The sequence below is a fragment of the Canis aureus genome, chromosome 14, assembly GCF_053574225.1.
Source record: "Canis aureus isolate CA01 chromosome 14, VMU_Caureus_v.1.0, whole genome shotgun sequence".
NCBI classification, from domain to species: domain Eukaryota; kingdom Metazoa; phylum Chordata; class Mammalia; order Carnivora; family Canidae; genus Canis; species Canis aureus.
Genome location: NC_135624.1, coordinates 49533308 through 49554218, shown reverse-complemented (window position 1 = coordinate 49554218; position 20911 = coordinate 49533308). Strand labels below are relative to the sequence as shown.

Here is a 20911-nt window from a genome sequence, read left to right as displayed (position 1 = left end):
CGGAAGTTCCAGCAGAGAGATGACCCCAGGAGAAAAATTCACCTGGAGGTTTTGGGGAAGAAAGTGTCAGCTCAGTTTAATCTGAACAGCATTTTCGTGTAACCATTTGACCTTCAATGGGAAATTTTCTTCTTTTGCCTTTTCCTTTTTCTTTCTTTTTTTCTATCCACTCCCCACCCCGAGCCCCTTCCCTGAACACCAAGTTGGGCAAGCAACAGAAAGGAGGGCTGGGACTGCGTAAATACACCTGGGGCATGTGCAGGGACAGGCTGAAGAGGGAGAGGCCAGCAGAAGGTGCAGGGAACAGGAGGAAAGTGGGGTTAGAAGTCCTGTTGGAAGATGGGCGGGGAGGGGTCTTTGGAATATTTGGACAGAGGAGAAGGTGACAAACCAGAGGGGTCTTTCAGGAGGGGTCCTGCTGATGCTGTGTGGCCGGGCCTTGCAGGAAGGGTTGTTGTGGCAGGTGGGGCTGGCTGATTGGCTCTAGCTTCGGGTCCCCCCCACTGTCCGCCTCCCCATCCAGGTCAATGGGATGGACATCAGCAATGTACCTCACAACTATGCCCTGCACCTCCTGCGGCAGCCGTGCCAGGTGCTGCGGCTCACGGTGCTGCGTGAGCAGAAGTTCCAGAGCCGGAGCAGCGGACAGGCCCTGGATGCCTACGGGCCCCGCAGTGACACCTTTCATGTGATTCTCAACAAGAGCAGCCCCGAGGAGCAGTTGGGAATAAAACTGGTGCGCAGGGTGGATGAGCCCGGGGTGTACATCTTCAACGTGTTGGACGGCGGTGTGGCGGACAGACACGGTCAGCTGGAGGAGAACGACCGTGTGTTGGCCATCAACGGACACGACCTTCGGTACGGCAGCCCAGAAAGTGCGGCTCACCTGATTCAGGTGAGTCACGGGTCATTGCCAAGATCCTGGTTAGCACCTGTCAGCGTAAGTGGGATGCTCGTTACCCTGACCTACCCGCCCTCTGACGACCGTGTGTGACATGCAGTGGCCCCCTTCCCAGGAGTCAAGACTGAAGGGCCAGGTAGGAACATTACTCCAGCAAAAGATGTGTCTCAGGCCCACGGCCATTCCCTCAGTGTTGCCAGCCATCCGATCTGACTGCCCACGTAGGGGTTGTAACCTAACCAGGTGAAGGTCACTTAAGATCAGCAGCGTTGTGTCATCCTTGGACCCAGTCTGTTATTTGCAGACCCAGGGGTCATTCACATCCATTCTGGACACTTCCAAGACACCTAGGGGTACTAACTCCCATAAGAAGCAGTGCCATGTGCCCTCCAGGAATCCTGTGGATGGAGACCACTGTGGGATTGGCTAAGGCTGAGCCTCCTCTCAATGGCTGAGTCCAGCCTTCTTGGAAAGCCCATGGGAACTCAAGTATGAATCTATCAGAAGGGCCCTAGAAAGAGAGGCATACAAGTGATGTTCCCGATAGCCTGACATTGGTTCAAATGAATTCACTTTCCTGACTGGCATAGCATCATCAAGCCCTAGCCTGGGTCTTGTTGTCTTTGGCTAGGTCACCATGTTTTTCCAACATTTAATGAGCTGCCATCTTTATTCTTAGGACAGGCTTTGTTGTGGGCTCTTGTACTCTAATTCATTTATTCACTCCCTTTAGCAAAGATGTATTAAGTTTCTGCTACTCAGCCAGCCACGGTGTCAGGTACAGAGAACATAGAGATGGTGGCCTCTTAGGCTGCTCTCTCGAAGGAGCCCAAATCTAGTACAGGGGATGGACTTTCCGTAAATAATTGCCATAGGATATGTTAGTACTATAATGTTGTTTCAGATGGAGAGATTTTTCTTGCATGGGCCTAGGAATTCTTTACAGGAAAATATCTTGAACTTGGGGCTTTGAGGAATCAGTAGAAATTCTCTAGGTAGACAAGGCAGGGAGGGTCATTTTAAGGCAATACACCACAAAGGAACATTTCCCTGGAAGGTGGTCAGGAAAAGCATTAATACCTGGAGTGTGGTGTCTATTATAAAAAGCAGCCGTAGCAAGGCAGGGTTGGGAGGCAAGGACCAGATCCTGCGGAGTTTTATTAGCCACTCTAAGAAGCTCAGACTTTATCCTCAAGGCCATGGGGGTGTCCCCGGAAGGGTTTAAGAAAGGAAGTGACATGATTTTCTAGATCTCTCTAGAGGTAGTAGAAAGCTGATAGGGGAGGGGCCCGATTAGAGGCCTTATCGTATGAAGCGTTTGCAATTACCCGGCACACCACGTCAGCTTCCAATTAAAGTATTAATACTTCAAGAAGAGACAGCGAGTCAGCAGCAGTAGTTGACTAAACCTTGTACCAAGCTCCGCGGAGGATGATAATCAGAAGACATAGAGTACTTTCGAGAACTTGGTCGCTTACGCACACACACAAAACTCCCTACCCTGGGTTCCGGCCATGGAGTTCCTGCAGGTGTTCACAAGTCTCTTCATTGTCGTGTGTGTGGTATCTTCTCCTTCTTCCCAAGGAGAACCAAGGAGTGTGTGCTACTGTCCTTTTAGGTGTGGACGGCCTGAGGCAAAGAGTGCAAGGAGACTTACCCTACGTCCTCTGTCCACCAGGATAGGAAGCACATGGGCTGTCCCACTCTTGAGGTGATGCTTAACGTGATGGATGTTTATCTGCCTAACAGGCCCTGAGGCCATAGTCTGTGGAGCAGGTGGAGAAGAAAATCAAGAGTTATGAGGCATTTCCCCTCTTGAGTTGATGCCATGCATTCCCAAACCCGCATGCCCGGCTTTAACTTCTCTGAACACCATACTCGTGTAACCAACTCCCTACTTGGTATCTCCATGTGAATATTTTCAAATATTCAAACTTCAAACTTCATATCTAAAACCAAATCCTTGACTTCTCTCTACTCCTTGTCAAACCTGCCCTTTCCAGGTTTCCATCCTCTTCCAGTCTCTAGGAATGGCACAATTTATGCAGCTATTTGGGCCAGAAGATTTTCTCACTTTCTTCAACATGCTCTTTTTGGAATCCATTTCTCACTACCTCCATGGCATCCATGAGCCATGCTACCACCAGCACGGTCTCTGCGAGAGCCCTCCCAACTGGCCTCCTTGCCTCCGCACATGACTTCCTACCTCTGCTCTCTACGAGGCAGTTAGACGGCCACTCTACAAAATCAGTCCTATCCTGTCACTCCCACACTCAGCTCTCCGATGCTTCCCAAGACACCTAGATTAAAATCTCCAAATATTAGCAGTGGCCTTCAGAGCCATATGTAATTTGACCTTTAGTTATTTTTCCAACTTCATTTTGTAAGCAAAGTAGAGGATTTCTAGTATTCTCGCTCTTGTCTTAGCATGCTCAGTCACAGTACCCTCTTGCTACTACTCCTCAAACATTTCAAGAGCTCTTTCACCTCAAGGTTGATGTTCTTGCTATCCCTCTGACTAGAAGAATCTTCCAAATATCTTACTGCCATGCTTCATACGGGTATCCTCAAACGTCACCTCAGAGAGGCCTTCACCAACAATCCCACTTAAGATAGCTTCTCCATCCCAGCTCTACATCCTTTATGGAATATGCTTTATTTTTTCCTACCAGCGAATTACTTTATTACCTGTTGGCCTAGTGCAGAATAATACAGTAGAGTATTGTGACTCAAGCACTTAGAGAAATGTCTGGCAAGAACAGCCACTCAATAAATGTTTGTTGAATGAGTGCGTTGAGCCAAATTATAAAAATGTAAATATACAGAAGATAAAATTTATGCATTAATTCCATCTCTTAGGGATTTTTCATCATCAAACCATTTGCCAAAGAACAAACACCAAATCGACTTTTACATGCTGTTTGTCCCCAAGATGGAATTTCTACATCTTTTCCTCTTGACTTCATTCAGTTATTATTGGTTGAGCACCTTCTAGGTGCCAACAAGTGTGTGACACAGTGGTAAACAAGATGGGCACAGTTTCTGGCCTTGCAGAGCTTGGAATATATTCTGGTCTCTGATCTCAAATACAATCAAGTCAGCATTTAGCAGGTGGTTCTAACTTGTATATGTCAACGGATGAGAACAGAAAATAGACATTTTATGAAAACATTCACCCATGGAAAAGGAAGAATCATCGTTCTTGTCATGAACAAACCCCCTATGCATGATTTTTTTCCCCTCCTTTGGAACTAGACTTTTAGGCCATCATCAACTTTTTTCCCCTATTGTGTTTGTCAACTCCCCCTGCAGGTCAGCTCATGTTCTAGAGATAAGCTGCCCACTACACCTCACAATAGGCATCAGAAAACCTCCCTTACTCATACCACTTGGACAACTTTTGATTACATGTGGCATTCTACTTTTTTTAGATTAATAGCAGAAGAGGGGGAAAAATTTCCCAGAGAATGTAAATTTATGAAGTAAAATCTTGCCTAATAGTGGGACTTCCTAAAAGAGTCTTCTGCTTACTAAACAAAGCCAACGTACTTTATAAGCAGAAAAGGGGGGAAAAATCTTTTAAAGGCTTGGACAAAGCTAGCTAGAAAAGAAATGGAAAAAGTAGAGTGCTGGGAAAATCCAGTTAAGCAATCTCAAGCGTTGATTTTATTTATGTGATACTTGTAACACACACCAGGCTGCGGGAATTAAACTTAATACCCTTCAAAGGTGGAGAGTCAAGTTACCCACCAATCCTTGGCTGCCTGGCCCTCGTGTATCTCCTCCATGAATCATACTTGCCTTAGAAAGAAATTCCCAGACAACATGTCTTTTTGGTCATGTTTTCTCCCACAGTACCACACTTTTGCCTTTTTCTCCATTATTTCAGGGAAAAGCTATTACAGAGAAGCCACAACTGTTTTAAATTTGACCCACTTACATATGTGGAGTCCTACCCCCACTTACTCAGCAGCCCTGGGTGCCAGCCCCCAGGAGTGAGTCGGACTCCTCCAGAAGGAGAAACCCTAAGGAGACAGAAGCTTCGAATACAGAGTAGTTGACTCCAATTAACTTTATTGACTTTATTTTTCTCCATTGTCAATTTCTTGACTTTTTTTTTTTTTGAGCACCATGTCTAGAATAACTGGAGGAAAGAGGCAGCTTAGTGACACTGCCTGGTGTCCTACCTAAAACCAGAGAACCACAAAATACAGACCAAAGATTGAGACTCAAGGGAAGAAAGGGCTCTCCACCCCCCTATCATGGAGATTGCTTCTCCCTCCCCACACATCAGTGTGCAAATGATTTATGCTGACAGGTAGGCCTATTTTGAGATGTTCTCATCTATCTGCAATTCTGGAGCAGGGAGTTCAGATGTATTTGGGAGTTCAAATATATACAGTTAATAAGTGAAGAAAGTAATTTTGGATTTCAAATTTGAGTCTCTTTTCTATGCCTTTTTTTTCCCCCTAGGCCACTCCCAGACTTGAGGCAGATGCAGAAACATAAATTCAAAGCCATCCATAGAAGTGATAATAACATAGATTTTCACTAATACTTGCATATGTAGGATTATTTTTTCCCCTTTGCATGAATTAATATTTCAATGAGAAGTTATTTTTATCAAAGAACAACCAACATCCAGGCTCTTCGAACTTTTCAAAAGAATGTGAGAGGCTCTAGACAGAGCCAGAAAGTAAATAACGAACTCCTCGTATTACCTACATTTGTTCTGAACACGTGATTCCAGCTCATGAGTTCTGCACAACTGGAAAACAGACAGAAATCTTGTCCCCTGGAGCCAGTAAGAACTGCCAATGAAATAAGACCTGATAGATCAATGTGCTTTTTACAAATCAGCACAGCTAATACCGAGTCAAATCCCCCATTTAGACCAATTTTATTAACATGGCATTGTAATAAATTTAATACAAAGGCTGAAGAATACATAGATGTAAGAACAGTCTTCTTGAGCTGAATTCTCAAAGCCCAGATGATTTTTCTATAAGGCTCTAAATTTCATGCGTTCATGATAAAGCATGGCTTGGGACACTGTACAGCTTCTTAGAATTTTGTGAGCGAATCTCATGCACAGCTACACACTGCAAATATTAGGGAATTTTTTAACTTTTTTTTAGGGAAACTTGAGGCTTCACTGCCCTTCCTCCAACTCAATAGATCCCCCATGTTGCATTTTTTTTAACACCACGGAACAGAATGAACCATGAGAGTCACTTCTAGATACCATAAAAGATATGACATTTGAGCCAAGGGATGTGGGCCATTCCGCTGACTGAGCAATCAACAGCCACGAGAACTCAAGAACGAAATTCTTATTTTGACCTTGTCACTGACATCCATAGGACCCTGCGTATATCAGCCTGTCATCATTAACATCTTAACACTTAAAAGATGTGCCTCTGGGAGCACATGGGCGAATGGAGTGACAGTCAAGAGGGAAAAATCGACAGAATTTCTGTCTCAAATCTTTTTCTATCCTGGTGAAATCCTAAGGTCCTATTCATCACTTTTCCTCAACGCCTCTTAAATTTCCTTTTTCTTTGGCTAGACTCTGGTTGCTCTTTGCTCACTAAAGTAGCTGCTGAAGATATTCTTGAATTCTTTTTAAAAATGTGCCAGGCGTTATACTAGGTGCTAACGTTGCAATGGTGCACAAATCGGCACACACCAGGTTTGCTTTCACCAAGCTCATTTTATAGAAACTCTCAAAAAAAAAAAAAAAAAACCCTCTCTCCATTAACTTGTTCTGGAGTTCTATTTTTGAAGCCCCCAACTTTTTGCTCAGCGAGAGGGATTTTTCTCAATTTCTCTTGCTCACTGGAAGAGGGGGGGTTAGGGCAAGGACTTTGTTTCCGCACCCCATTGTGTAGCGTGTCGCCAGGTCAGCAGATGATTGATGACTTTGGTATTTTTCTATCATTGCAAATGGTAACGGTTCTGATTGCCATGTAGGGTCGATGCCATACATGATGTCGGAGCTAGGCCGTACTGATGTAATGCGTCCTTTAGTGAAGGCCTGGGAACCTCCCTGTCATCTTTTCACTAATCAGGAATAATGAAGACAGACATCTATGCAGTCCTTGGCTTCACAGAGCTAATCCCCTAGGCACACAAGACATGGCAAAACGGAAACTCCATCCCTGAGGTCCTGGGTACAGCTGGTCCATCAGCAAAAATACTACTCTGTATTGGGTCTTCTGGATCTGATTCTATACACACACACACCTGCTCAACTTTATTAGAGTGGGTCCAGAGTTCATCGAACTCTTGAGATCACTTGAAAACATGAAATATTAGGGCGCTTGGGTGGTTGAGTCAGTTAAGCATCTGCCTTCGGCTCAGGTCATAATCCCAGGGTTCCGGGATCAAGTCCTGTGTTGGACTCCCTGCTCAACTGGGAGCCTGCTTCTCCCTCTGTCTGATGCTCCCCTGCTTGTGATCATGCTCTCTCTCTCTCTTCTCTCTCTCTCCCTGTCAAATACATAAATAAAATATTTTTTTAAAAAAGAAAGAAAACATATGAAATATTTAAGAAAGTAGAAATATTTGACCTGGAAAGGAGAAGAGCTGAGGGAGAACAGTAAACCCCTATCTTCAAATAAGATTGTCACATGGAAATTGATTTTGGGCTGCCCAGGAGAGCATGAGTGGAGCCGATGGGCAAGCAAGAAAATGGCACATTTAATTCAGCCTAAGGACAAACTTTCTAATTAGCGCCAAGAATGGCCCATGCTGCATGGGACACAGTGAGCTCACGGTCGTTGGAGGCACTGGGGCGGGAGCTGGGAGACAACACGGCAAGGATTTTGTAGGGGGAACTGAAACCTGGGTTACAGAGAGAATGTTGGATTAGATGATGTCTGACCTCTCTTCCATATATGTGACTTTTCAATGATGTGGAAACCAGTGCTCCACAATTTCCCCAGGGCACTGTGAACGCAAGATAGATGAACTGGCAAGGCTATGTGAGCAGTTGGTGGAAGGGAAGCTAAGATGGGGCAACCCCAAACAGCATGGAAAAAGCCCATCCCTACAACTATACACTGAACACTAAAGCTAGACTATCTCACTCTGGGATCCTGGGAAAAGAAACTAGTGGGGAATGCAGATCCAGGCTGAATTATTTTTAAACAATGTTCATGAAAACCTTTCTTGGTGGAACACTAATTTGAGACAAGCTTATTTATTATAAATGCAACTGTAGCTCTCAGTTGTCTCTGTAACAAGGGCTCCCAGTCAAGCATGGGTCGCCTGAGGACCCATATCAATGTTGTAAGGGTTGTGTATATAGGGTCTCATGCTCTGAGCAGTCGTTTGGATGCCTAACAGCTTGGAGATTCCCTGTTTTGGGTCTTTAGAATGTTAAAAACCATTTTATTTAAGCATATTCGTGTATGTGTGTGTGTGTCCTTTTTTTTTCTTTTTTTTTTTTTAAGCAGCAAATGCTGTAATGCATTTCGTTTAACTCAGTCCTCTTTCACAATGAATAGGTGAAGCCCTGGGCTAGGTGAGAAGGTCACACCTTGAAGTACAGGTACCCTATCTACTCCTGGTTTGCCCTAGTTGTCGCTGGCTGGCTCTGCCATTGCGTGGACCCATGCAGTGCTGGAATAGTAGAAAGACGCCCTCGGCTCCAATGTAGAGCTCTGCAAAATGCCTCTCCTGCTTTGTGTGGTGGCGTCTTTGACTTTCCATTTCTCTACTCTGTGAAGTTTCTGACCTGTGTTGGATCCTGACACGGTGAACACTTCTTACCAGCCACAGTGGCTTTTGTAGGGATTGCCTGGAGAAGGCTGAACATGACCCTACAAGATGCCTGCCCTGCAAGATGTCAGTGTGGCACTTTCAGACAACTCCTTCCAGTTACAAGAGGTGGGATTTTATGATTTTTAAACAGGCTGCATCTAAATGAGGCTGCTTTAGACTATGGTTCCCTTTTGTGGCCCCTGCTTAGTCCTGTCATGGAAATATTATTGGCAGTCTTGAGTCAAGTCTCAAAAGAGCAAAGAAAAATAATCCTTCAAACATGACCCGAGAAGACAAGCCTTCCCATGATAAATGCTACTCCATTTTAATTCTTTGGTTTTCTCTGAATATTAGATTTTTTTCTTATTCCTTTTGCTGGAAGTAATTAGTCCCACCCCTAGAGACTCTTATGTGTGGAACCCATATCTCTTTCCTGGCACCTGCTCCTGATGGTCCCGTAAGCCCCATGTCCCCACGGCTCGTTGTGAAGTGCCTGGCACATGTCAGCCATGGAGACAGAACGGCTGCCAACAAGCTAAGGTCCCCGGGGGAGAAAGCCGTCGGAAGTGCTTCCCTTAACCCATAGAAAGGAGAGAGGGAGTTTAATGAGTGGGCTCTACGGAGAGAAAGAATAGGTATAAGCAGTGAGACTATGCAACTTGTAACCACCACGTCCAGAGTCTTTCTGGATCAAAACTGAGGATATTTAAGGGAGAGAGGAGAGAGGAAACTTCACCTGAAAAGGATTGTCCTCTGGCCTTACTTGCTACTCAAGATATCCACAATCTTAGGAGTTAAACACTGCTTTGGCCCAAATTGCAACTCTCCAAGAGATGCACGCGAGAGGCTATCCTACACCTCCCTGTAGCATGCTCTTCCTCTGAGCATGGTATTGAAAGCGACAGATCTGCTGCGCCACCTTTCTGGCACATGTGATGCGGGCACGCAATAAAAAATTTCTGCTGTTCCGTCTCCCCTCACCCCCCTGCTCACGCTTCACCTTCACACCAGGCTTACACCCACAGAAAGAAGGACTCACTGGTTCTAAGAGCTGTTTCTCGACACTAAATCCAGCTGCTTCTGTGGGCTAGAGCCAGTACAAACACATTAGCCTATTTTCCACCTTACAGCTTCAAACACTGGGAAAGAAAGCAAATCCAGCACTGTCTCCCCGAGAGCAATTTGTAAGGTGGCTGGTAAGAGCCACAGATCTAGCCTTGCAGAGAACGTATGTCCAAGAAAATTGATCCCCGGGTTATTCATTGGAGTGTTGTTCCTGCCAGCAGCTTACTACCAAAGTCGGCATTTGAAACCCCGGTGAGAAATTTGGGTTTGAAAATGTGAATTAAACGGTTCTTGCAGGCTGCTCCTTGGCATTTTGAATTTCTCCTGGCAAGTCGATTCGATATAGAAGTCTCAGATTTTCTCAACTCTTCCGAGATGCCTAGGTCATGTAATTGCTCATGGGCCAAGCGAACATGATAACATGATACCATGTGCAGGCCCAAGACAAATCCCCCGCTGAGATCCTTCACAACATCGGAGTTTCCCTGAAGATAAGGAGCAACTCTGGGCATGGCAGTTGGAGTTTTGACTGGAGTGTTTGCCGCTTATCTCTTAGTCATTTTTGCTTCAGAAAGTTCCTAGAGATAACCTCCTCGGGATAAGCGAGGCTTACAGTATAAAGAAAGAAACACTATTACAAAATACTCCTCTAAGAATGGAGTTTAGTTGGCCAATCTCATAGTTCTTCATGTCAGCTTGCTTCCTTATTGTTTCCGGAGCTTGTTATTTTCGTTCTGATGCAAGTTTTATATGTGATAAGAACCAACAAGGAATTCAAGATAGGCAAATGAACAGAGGAAAGGTATGTAAATGATGATTGCGTAGACCAGCCAAAGGGATGACAGGGCTTTATGTGAAAGAACGTGAGTGAAAGACTTGAACTTGCTTTTCGGGGCCTGTTCGGTAGGATTTTTGTGATTACAGAGTTGCAGGGCGAATCAACTTGACTGGCCCATCATTGACCGACACTCTTAATGTGCTTGAGAGATGGTTTTTAAATTTTCATCTGATTTACAGTTACCTAGGGGATGATGCCTAAGTTTCAAGAGAGCTCTGAGAAGAAATGTTTATTAATATAAGGATGCAAAATCACAAAGGATTGGGCTGGCTAATTGTTGGACAATCCTGGGAATCTGATTTCATCCATGGGGTTCTGGTTGCTTAAGGTTTTAAAAACATGGTCCTCCTTCATGGCCTAATTTTCCCGTGGTGTGATTGCCATACCTGTAAAGGAAGAAGGCAGGCCAGCCAATGTCTATCTCTGCGCTCTGGTAAGCGGTCAAGGGATGGGATGAAGAGAGGGACTGCAAAAACTTACTTCGCTCTTCTCCACCTTGTCCCCAAATGTAGTCTTTCTTGGGGACCTTTCTAATCAACTCTGGGCCATCGGGGTGCTTTGTTGACGTACTTTTCACAGGGCTAAGATCTCTTCTGTCTGCCTTGAGGATCTGGATGCTCAGTAGTCAGCAGTTCTGGAAAAATGAGTAATGTTCTCAAACAGACGTGAAATTCATCTGTGGCAGGAAGCCAGTTTGTAAATTTATGGTGAGGAATAATGGACCTCCGCAGTAAGCAATATATTTGCTATTTGGAATGTTCTGTGCAAGCATCAATGTACATAGCACAGAGGAATAGTAGTCAGAATTAACGATAGTCCCATAAAAAAATAAAGGATCAAGGCAAAGGCCCTTGAAGAGGCTGTATTTGAACCTATTAAGTCATCCCTGTATTTCTAAAGTGTTCATCCTTTCCCATGTCTACTACATGTTTAGCACCGTAGATGCAGGATTTCTCCTCCGATAGTGGTAGTGCTGCTGCCACCAACTCTACTCCTTTTTCTATACTATTTACCTTCAGTCTGAGTTTTAGAGTGGGCTACTACTTTACACTGTATACTCTGTTCAATCTGAAAAGTCCTTCAGATGTGGCTTATATGCAATGGAGCCATCCCTTAAAAATAACGAAGTTTGATGATATCTTTTCAAAAACTGTTGCATCAGTCAAACCTTCCCTAGTTTTTCCCTTGAAGCAGGTGTCACTTCTTGATTTCAAGATAAAGGAAATAATTCTCACGTTCTTGTCAAATTACAAAATGGGCATTGCCATGAGAAATGGTAGATACCTTTCTTTTTTTTTTTCGTAAAAAGGGTAGAATAAAACTCACATCTTGATAAGCCCCTGGTGCTGGACCCTTTGGATGGAAGCTCTGAGAGTGGCTAATATCTGTGTCTTCTCACCCAGGCCAGTGAAAGGCGTGTTCACCTCGTCGTGTCCCGCCAGGTGCGTCTGCAGAGTCCTGACATCTTTCAGGAAGCCGGCTGGAACAGTGACGGCAGCCAATCCCCAGGGCCGGGGGACAGGAGCAGCACTCCCAAGGTGAGCCCCAGCCAGGGTATGTCTGCTTCTCCTGCAGGAAGCTGTTTCTGGGGAAGGCTGCACACTTTAACATTTCTAAGCGTCATTTCTGGACTTCATCACTTGAATATTGTTTGACTTGTCTTGTAAAACAAAAAGCCCAAAGTCCCATCTTCAAGACCTGGTGAGATAGCAGGTGTCTCCCATCCAAGCAAGAGGGAAGAAGGTGCAGGAGAGTTTTGAAACCTGATCTTGCAGACTTTGTATGGGAACATAATTTCAAGTGTAAGCCAAATAGATGTCATGTTTTTCCAATAGTCCTTTTGCTTAAGGACCGTTTTTACTCATTTTGAAATGAAACGAGATTGGCTTGGTTTTTTTTATTTTTGAAGTTCCCAGTCCTCTTGAAAATTGAAGTATCTTATTAAAAATTAAATTTAATATAATTATATATCATATAGTATGTTATATATTTAATATAAATTATTAAAATAATTCTTCTGCTAATTTTAGTATCTTTGTTTTTGCAGAAGAACCCAGGAAGATAATATAAACACTTGAAGTACATATAACATTAGGGAGTGGTGAGAAATGGGACAAATCAGGAAGCTAATGCTATAACCTCTCCATTGGATGGGTCTCTAAAGCAACACAAACCTCTCTTAGTCTGAATTCAGAGTCCTGTAGGCTTGGCTTGGCATGCATTGTGATGTCAATGAGTTTCTAGCCACTTTTCCTAAGATCTGATTACATTAAATCACTTGTAACTAAAAAAACAAATCGATAGGTAGCCCCTTCTTCTTGGAACAGAGATTAGGGAAATGTCTATCATGTCAATCAGAACCTATAGGGCTATGTTTCATTTAGGAATAACTCACAGGTTTTGGGTTTTTGAGTAATGTATACAGAAACAATACTCAAAATCTTGATTTTGAAACATGCTGTTAATTACACAGCCTTCAAGGCCACAGCTCTACCCTTTTCCCCAGCCAGCTAGCCAGCCATGTCCCATAAATCCATAAATTCCAAGCTTATTTACAGTAAGCAATCTAGACAGACCAGGTAACTCTTGCTGAAACATTTTACGGATGAGGACTCCCGGATGTCTTTTGCTAGTAAATATCATTAGTGTATTTAAATTAAACTAATGGTATTTATTAATGGAAAACTAGTTTATTAGTTTAATCTAATTCATCTAATTCATCTAATTAATTATAGTTGGATCAACTAGACCATATGGTGTTCTAGCTCATTAAACCACTAAGCATGAGGCTTCCACCAGCACTGTGGTCTATAATCCTTTCCATCTAACCACCATGAATCATGGAAACAGCCAGGATGAGCTGTTCAAATTTTTGCTGCAATCTCTATCACATATCTAATTCCTGGAAAACATACAGAACCAAACTGGCCTAGTGGGAAATTGTAATATTTTCATTTTAAGTTAAAATAGTCTGTCTGCCTTCTGAGGTGCCCTCAAACACACACACATACACGCGTGGCCTATTTACAATAAAACTAAGACCTATCTGGCTCTTTAATGATTTATTTTTTTATGATCCTACTAAGCCTTGTTCTACCTAGGAAGCAACATGGCTTTCTGGAAGTAGGAGCTTTAATGAGTCAGAGAAATGCCAAAGAAGGCAAACCTACACTTGTGACACAGAAAAGTTTGTAGCCAACTGAAATACTAAAGACAAATTAGGCGTCAAATGTGGGCTTGTGGCTACCTCTGTGGGAGGAAAGGGAAAGTGACCAGAGAGAAATCACAGAAGGACTTCAATTGTACTGGAACATGTATCACTGATGCTGGGTTGTAAGGTACATGGGTAGGTCGTTATGTTCATCTTCATACTTTTTTTTTTAATAAATCTAAAATGTTTTATTTTAGAAATCCCAATATTCTATGAAGTATTTCTTACAACTGAGTAATTAGTAGATCTGTGCCTATAATGTTTTTTAATCAGCTTGAATTAGTTCATACTAAATTGCGGGGGCTATTTATTTATTCATTTATTATTTAAATTCAATTTGCCAGCTTATAGTAAAACACCCAGTGTTCATCCCATCAAGTGCCCTCCTTAGTGCCCGTCACCCAGTCATTCCATCCTCCCAATCTCCTCATCTTCCAGAACCCTTTGATTCCCAGAGTTGGGAGTCTCTCATGGTTTGTCTCCCTCTGTAATTTTTTGCCACTCAGTTTCCCTCCTTTCTGTTATGGTCCCTTTCACTATTTCTTATTTCCATGTTAGGGAACATTCTGAGGTCTTTCTCCAAAGTAGGGAAGGAGCATTGGGAGAGAGCGCAGATAGAAAGAAGATCTCTCTCATATTTAACTCTTTTTCTCCCCACCCAGAGTCAGGCCACTCTGGATGTGAAGGGTTCATGGCGGTACTTGGGTTTTCCATTGCTAACATGGATCTCTTTCTCTGGGGGTCAGGGAGGAAGGCAGATGGCTGTCAGAAACACGAGACAAAGGACGCATCTCCTGTTTGGGGTAACCCAGTCACTATGTGGAGCCCAGAGGTGTTTGAAGCCTTACCTTGCTCAGTACAGCAAGGCTGTTGGGTTAGCACTGAACAAATGTGGAAGAAAACTCTGCGCTTCGGGAACTCGTATCTAAAAGCATAAATAACCTATCTCTGCAGCCAGGAAAACGTAGGTTTCAGCATCCAAATCTTATTTGTCATGTATTTTATTTGACAGACTTGGGTTTGAGTTGAGTTCTCTAGTCAATGAGATAAACTGTTCCTGGAAAAAATGGGTAACTGATTCTTTCATGTGTTTTTCTGACAGTTATCTGAAAATTGATAGGTTAATTTTTATCATGTGCTAAAACATGACCTCTGAAAGCAGAGTAGTGTAGTGGGCGAGAGTGTGGAATTAGTCAGATATCTTGGGTTTCAGTTCCCAACCCCATCCCCAACCCCCCACCAGCTGTGCTTCATTGATCAGATTTGTTTTAATGTTGAGTTTCAGTTTTTCTGCCTGGATACCTTTAAGTACATAAAAAAATAATATTTCTTTTCCTCAAAGAGTATCTGGCCAATCTGTACATTATTCAAGGAATATTTATTCACAACAGAGCAATTAGAGCCTCACTTATTTCTATTAACTGGTGTGGCAGATGCGAAGCCATTTCTGAAATATCTTATAAGATAGATAATTTTGTTACTTTCCAAATGAACTTAGGGACACATTTTTTAAAACTAAGTATTCTCAGATCAAAGGTGTCCCTTTCAGTCACAGGTGTGCCCTATGGGCCTTCTTCCCCACTTCATAAATGAGGTTGGGGGTGCTCTGAGTGATGACAGTATTACAAGATCTCAAAGGATATTACTATTAGAAACCCAAATAACAATAAAATAGGTTTAAACTTGCTACCTAAAAAGGGAGTTAAATTATTGGGATCTTCTTTTCTTCTGGGCAAATATTGTAAAATATTGATAAAACCCAATATTGGCAGAATTGTGGGAAATCATCATTTTCACAATGTATTGGTGAGATTATAGGTGATCGAACTGTTTCATACGTATCAAAATGTAAAATATGCAGGCTCTTTGATTTAGCAGTTGTACTTTTAGGATATTAGCCTAAAGAAATATTTACACAAGTGCACAAGATATGTGTGTCTAAGGATGTTCGCAGTGACACTGTTTAATTTTGCAAGAGACTTATAAACAACCAAATGGTCATCAATGGGGGGATATGACATATCCACATGATGAAGTACTAGGCAGCCGTTCAAGAATGCAAAAGAGCGTGTGTGTGTATGTGTGTGTATGTGTGTTTGTGTGTGTGTGTGTGTGTACACATATTTTTCAATGTGAAAAGATGTCTCTGTTTTCCAGAGCATTCCATACTGTGTTTTAGATATCACCTCAGGAGATTGATCTGCTACCCTGACAATATCCCTGGCTTCCATATGGAAATAATGGAGGAAAGCCCTTCTTTGTGAGGATCAGGAGTAAATGCTTTATGAATATCCCCAGGAATGAGCGGAAGCAACAGAGCAGCCAGTAAGAGTCTCTAGGTCTAGAACTTTGCCCTGGGTTGGGGGCGTCTCAGAACAGCCTGCATCTCCAACTAGGGCTCTTCTGAGAGGTCTGTGTTCAAAGGCAGAGACGTCCTGAATCTCACTGCTTTGTGGAGGAGAAAAGTCATGAACTGAGAACGGATCTGGAGAGCGTCTCCAGAACTACTCAGGAGTGCTGGGACCACTGTATTCATACTGTTACTTATTTGTCTTATTTTGAAACTTTGCCCTGAAGAAGATCCCATTTTAGTTTTACAACTCACTTCAGGTAACCAATCTCTTCAAGGTTCTGAGGTTTATAGAAACATATAATCCAGACCTTACAAATACTAATTGTAACATATAACTTCCCATAATAATTTGTGATTCCGGATTTAGTATTCCATGGCTACTAAAAACAATTTGCAGCACCTTGTAATTTATCCATGCATTTATTTCCCAAACATAGTTACCATCTTTAATGTGCTAAATGCTATGTGTAGTACTAGGGATATAGTAACAGGCTATTACTGGATACAATGGGGCCATTAAAACAGACATGGGTAATTTTATACTATAGAAAATCATGAGATAATAAATGTGCAAAAAGCCTAGGCTTATCTTCATAATGAAGTGGTAAAAATGAACTCTTGTTAATGCAAGCAATAGTTCTATATGATGCTAACCATCAACTTAGCAGAAGTTTATCATTCATTTGATTTGTTGAATAGGTAATATATTCACAGGGTTAAAAAAAAAAAAAATGAGGAAGGAGCCTCTTACCCAGGCCCCATCTGTCTGGTTCCCACCTCCACGCCCATAAAACCACTTTCTTGTTTCCAGAGTGTCTTCATGAAAATGTAAATATCAATACAAATTCTCTCTCCTCCCTCTTTCTACACAAAAGTTAGTATAATTACACTTTCTTTTGTACCCTAATTTTTTTTAACCAGATGAGTTTTTAAATTTTATTTCCGTAGATAAAACTGTAAGTTGTGTTCCGAGCCCTAGACTTCTCTGAGGTCAGATCAGAGGGTGATATTTATTTGCAATGTACATTCCCACATAGTCCCCTAGGTCATTACACATGGAGGAGAATACATTTTTAGATAATTATATGTTGATATAAATTCACTGACAAACAGCGCCCTTGACTCTTATTGCTTCAAGATAACACTGCATGTAGCTTTGATTGTTTTCAACCTAGGGTTGCTGAACCAAAATCACAGTTCTCTTAATTTGCTTTTCAAAAGCCAGTCCTCAATGAATGCTACACAATGTATATACTATGTTTTTGCATCATAAAATTAAAGGGTAGAACTACATATTATTTTGAAAGACTGAAGATGCTAATTGGAGAGAACCCAGTTAGTAGTGAGTTTCTATGAAATCCATGATTTTCTCTAACTATGGAGTTCTAGAATTGACTCCCTACCTAAATTAAACGGAGGTCATTTAATTAAAATACAATTCCTTTTTTTTCAACTTAGAAGAAAACTCCTGATACTCATGAATGGCAGGAGCTTTATGAAATATGACTATCGGGAATAGTCACTTGAAAACTTGGGGGTGTGATTCACTTTGTGAGCTATTTCTCCAGTGGTCTCCAACCTGCTCCTCTTCCGTTTTTTTCCATTCCCATTTGAAATGTAAACTTTCTCTGAATCAGCCTAGGGGATTTGGGATAACGCTGCTCTGCTGAGGGTGACAGGCAAAGCGAGGGTTCCCTCTGCACGTGTCTTTCTCTATGAGACCAAGGACGACTGTCATATATTTGTCCAATTGGGTAGGGGTTTTTTTGTGCGGAGTAAATGCAACCCCCCCTGTGAACAGGTGTGCCACGCTTGTTTTCCTGTCTGTGCCTTTAGCCCCTCCATCCTGTGGCCACTTGCCGTGAGAAGGTGGTAAGTGTCCGAAAAGACCCCAGCGAGTCTCTCGGCATGACCGTTGCTGGTGGAGCATCACATCGGGAGTGGGATTTGCCCATCTACGTCATCAGCGTGGAGCCCGGGGGAGTCATCAGCAGAGATGGAAGAATAAAAACAGGTACTGGGCCAGTGGAGTGTTACCATGAACTCGCAGCTTGCTGGGTTGGGTAACTGCTTCCTGAACTGATGAGAGCATGAGATGCTGAGCTGCCCAGGACCTCTGTCACACACTGACTGTGACCGGCTTGAGTATAGTTGCTGGATTGGGTGTTTCACCCCTTGAAGTTCTTGTGGATTGACGTGGGCTGCTTGGCTTGCTAAGAAAGCAAGTACCTGCAAAGTATGCCGGGAAGTAATGGGAAGCGTCTACAGTTATGAGCAAGTGGCTCAACTAAATAGCATAACTTGGTTCCATTTGTTCTAAGTGATTCTTTGCTGGGTTGATCATGTGGTGAACCTATTCATGAATTGCTCCATTTTGTGGGTTGGGTGGATGAAATACTTTCATAGAGTTTTGAGTCAACGAGTATTAAGTGAAAGTATCATGCTAGGTTCTTTTCCACGGGTGGAAATGTCACCGTCTTTTAATCTTATGTGTCCTAGGCTACTTTCATTGAAGGAAAGGGGTGTCGCATATGTATCCTTAATAATATTGCCAATTGAGGTAGCTCAGATGGTTGAGCAACTATGGCATGTAAGGGTTCAGATGCACGAAGTTTCTGAAGCACCGTCGCTCAGCCCGAGGAGCCACAGGGCAGTGGGTGGCATGGTAGGGATTTCTTTGGCCAACCTAACAGAGCATGTTTTGGGGTCGGGCAGGACTCCAGGCCTTTGCCATCTGTCTCTTCCTATCTTTTTTACTCTTGCTGTGGTTATTCTGTGTGAAAAAGATGATATTCAAAGGAAGCAGAAGATCAGGAGAGAGATAAAAAAAAATACAAACCGGAGGTAGGAGAGGAATGTGCTTTAGTTTTCTTGCTCTTCCTTTGCACCCAAGCACCTGGGTGTTGAATGATGAGGTTCAGCAAGAAGTGACCTGTTAGCGAGAGAATGTGAGCAGAGGCTTGTGCGGGACGGTGGATGGAAGTGGCCCTGCACATATGAGGTGCCTGCCCAACGGTAGGAGTGTCCCCTTTGCAGCAAATCACAAGGATGTTAACTCCTTTTTCCCCTGTTCAAGGGCATAGTTCCAGCTCCTTTTTCTTCACTGCTATAGATCCCTCTGCCAGGCCCTTTCAGGGGTAGTCTCTTACTCACTCATGTAATCCCTATTTATTGGGTGCCTACCACATGCCAGGCTCCATGCAAGCACTCAGAGTTTTGCCAAATGCTCTCCCTTTGTGGTAAAAGCAAGAAACAAGAAGTAAAGAAGTAGATGATCTTTGACTAAATAGTAAACGAAGCTAGTTTATCTTCCTTCTTCCCCCCACCCCCTTTTTTTAAAGCAAGAGCCAAACACTAATGGGTATGCTTTAGAAACCTGCAAGCATGATTTGCCAATGCCTTGAAACGTGCACACACTAACCACTTGCTATTCGAGAACTCAGCCTCAGGTCAGTGCAGGAGGCTAATGACATGCCCCCTTCAGCTTGCTCGCTCCCCTGCATCCCACTCAGTCTCTGCTCCTTTGGCACTTTTACAGAACTTCCCCTTTGCACTCTCACTAAGGATGGCTTCTGCTTCTCTGGCCATTAGGTGACATTTTGTTAAATGTGAACGGGATTGAACTAACAGAGGTCAACCGGAGCGAGGCAGTGGCATTATTGAAAAGCACATCCTCCCTGGTGGTTCTGAAAGCTTTGGAAGTCGAAGAACACGAGCCCCAGGAAGCCTGCAGCAGCCCAGCAGCCCTGGACTCCAACCACAACATGGCCCCAGCCAGAGACTGGTCCCCCTCCTGGATCATGTGGCTGGAATTACCACGGTGAGCCCCGATGTGACATCTTGGGGAGGCATGGGAGGGAACCACGATATTTCTTAGGACACTCTTTTACTCTCTTGGGCTGATTCATGGCACAAGCATCTGAATGAGCCCCCAGTTTGATTGTGAGACTATTTGACATGATCCTGTCTTCCCTTTTGTTACTAAAAATCCATGCAGAAGGCCCAGGGCAGGGTGAGAGCCTGGACGTGGAAATACTGCTATACCCTCATGTTGAGGAGCTTGGAGCTGCTCTGTACGGTTCTATCAGTTGTTCATGCAGCAAAAGAGCTCTGCTGACAGGGAGAGAAGGCTAAAATCCAGTCTTCTGGAACCCACTATGGAGCCAGGGGAAGGATTCTTTCCCAAATTTGCTAGTGGCAATGCTCAGAACTTGCTCAGAACTATGGAAGTTTTACCTCGTTAGCTTTCCTGTGGCCCTGGCTAAACATAAAACAATGCAGAAGACCTTTTTGCCTGTCCCTTGATGTTTGAGCATGTGTGGATTGAGGGTATGTCTCAGACTCTCTACCTAGTTCCTACTCTTATGAAGATCTTCAGGAAGCAGCTGGATTGTCATTTTAGTGAGAGGTAACAAGAGCTTTATGGTGAAGCCATTAAAATGTCTCAGACACTTCAGGAAAAGTTTTAAGGGCAGACTTACTAAATAGCTACAAGCAGAAATTAAATATTCAAGGGACAGATAAATTGGGGTTTGCACACCTGCATCAAAGCACAAATTCTTGGCCTTCAAACAATTGCCTCACAAATTCCAAACACATGATTTAAATGTTAGATATTAGAGTCACTGAAGATGAAGTGCTGTAGGATTAAATGAATAAAAGTAGGATGTTTGGTTTTAGTACATTTTTCTTGAGGGTGGAGATATGACTCTCTCTCTCTCTCTCTGTTTGTCTTTTCTTTTTTTTTTTAAATTTTAAATGAGGTTTTAAAAAACA

General features: G+C 43.1%; 1 protein-coding gene across 5 annotated transcripts in view; it reads left to right on the top strand.

The window, feature by feature from the left end:
- Positions 1-20911, top strand: part of LNX1 (ligand of numb-protein X 1) — a 174545-nt gene that overhangs the window by 146489 nt on the left and 7145 nt on the right. For all 5 annotated transcript variants that reach the window (XM_077848001.1, XM_077848003.1, XM_077848000.1 and 2 more), the window contains 4 exons: positions 524-895; positions 11975-12109; positions 17972-18149; positions 19727-19955. In XM_077848001.1, the coding sequence (XP_077704127.1) occupies positions 524-895; positions 11975-12109; positions 17972-18149; positions 19727-19955 (914 nt within the window). The remainder of the gene's footprint in view (positions 1-523; positions 896-11974; positions 12110-17971; positions 18150-19726; positions 19956-20911) is intronic.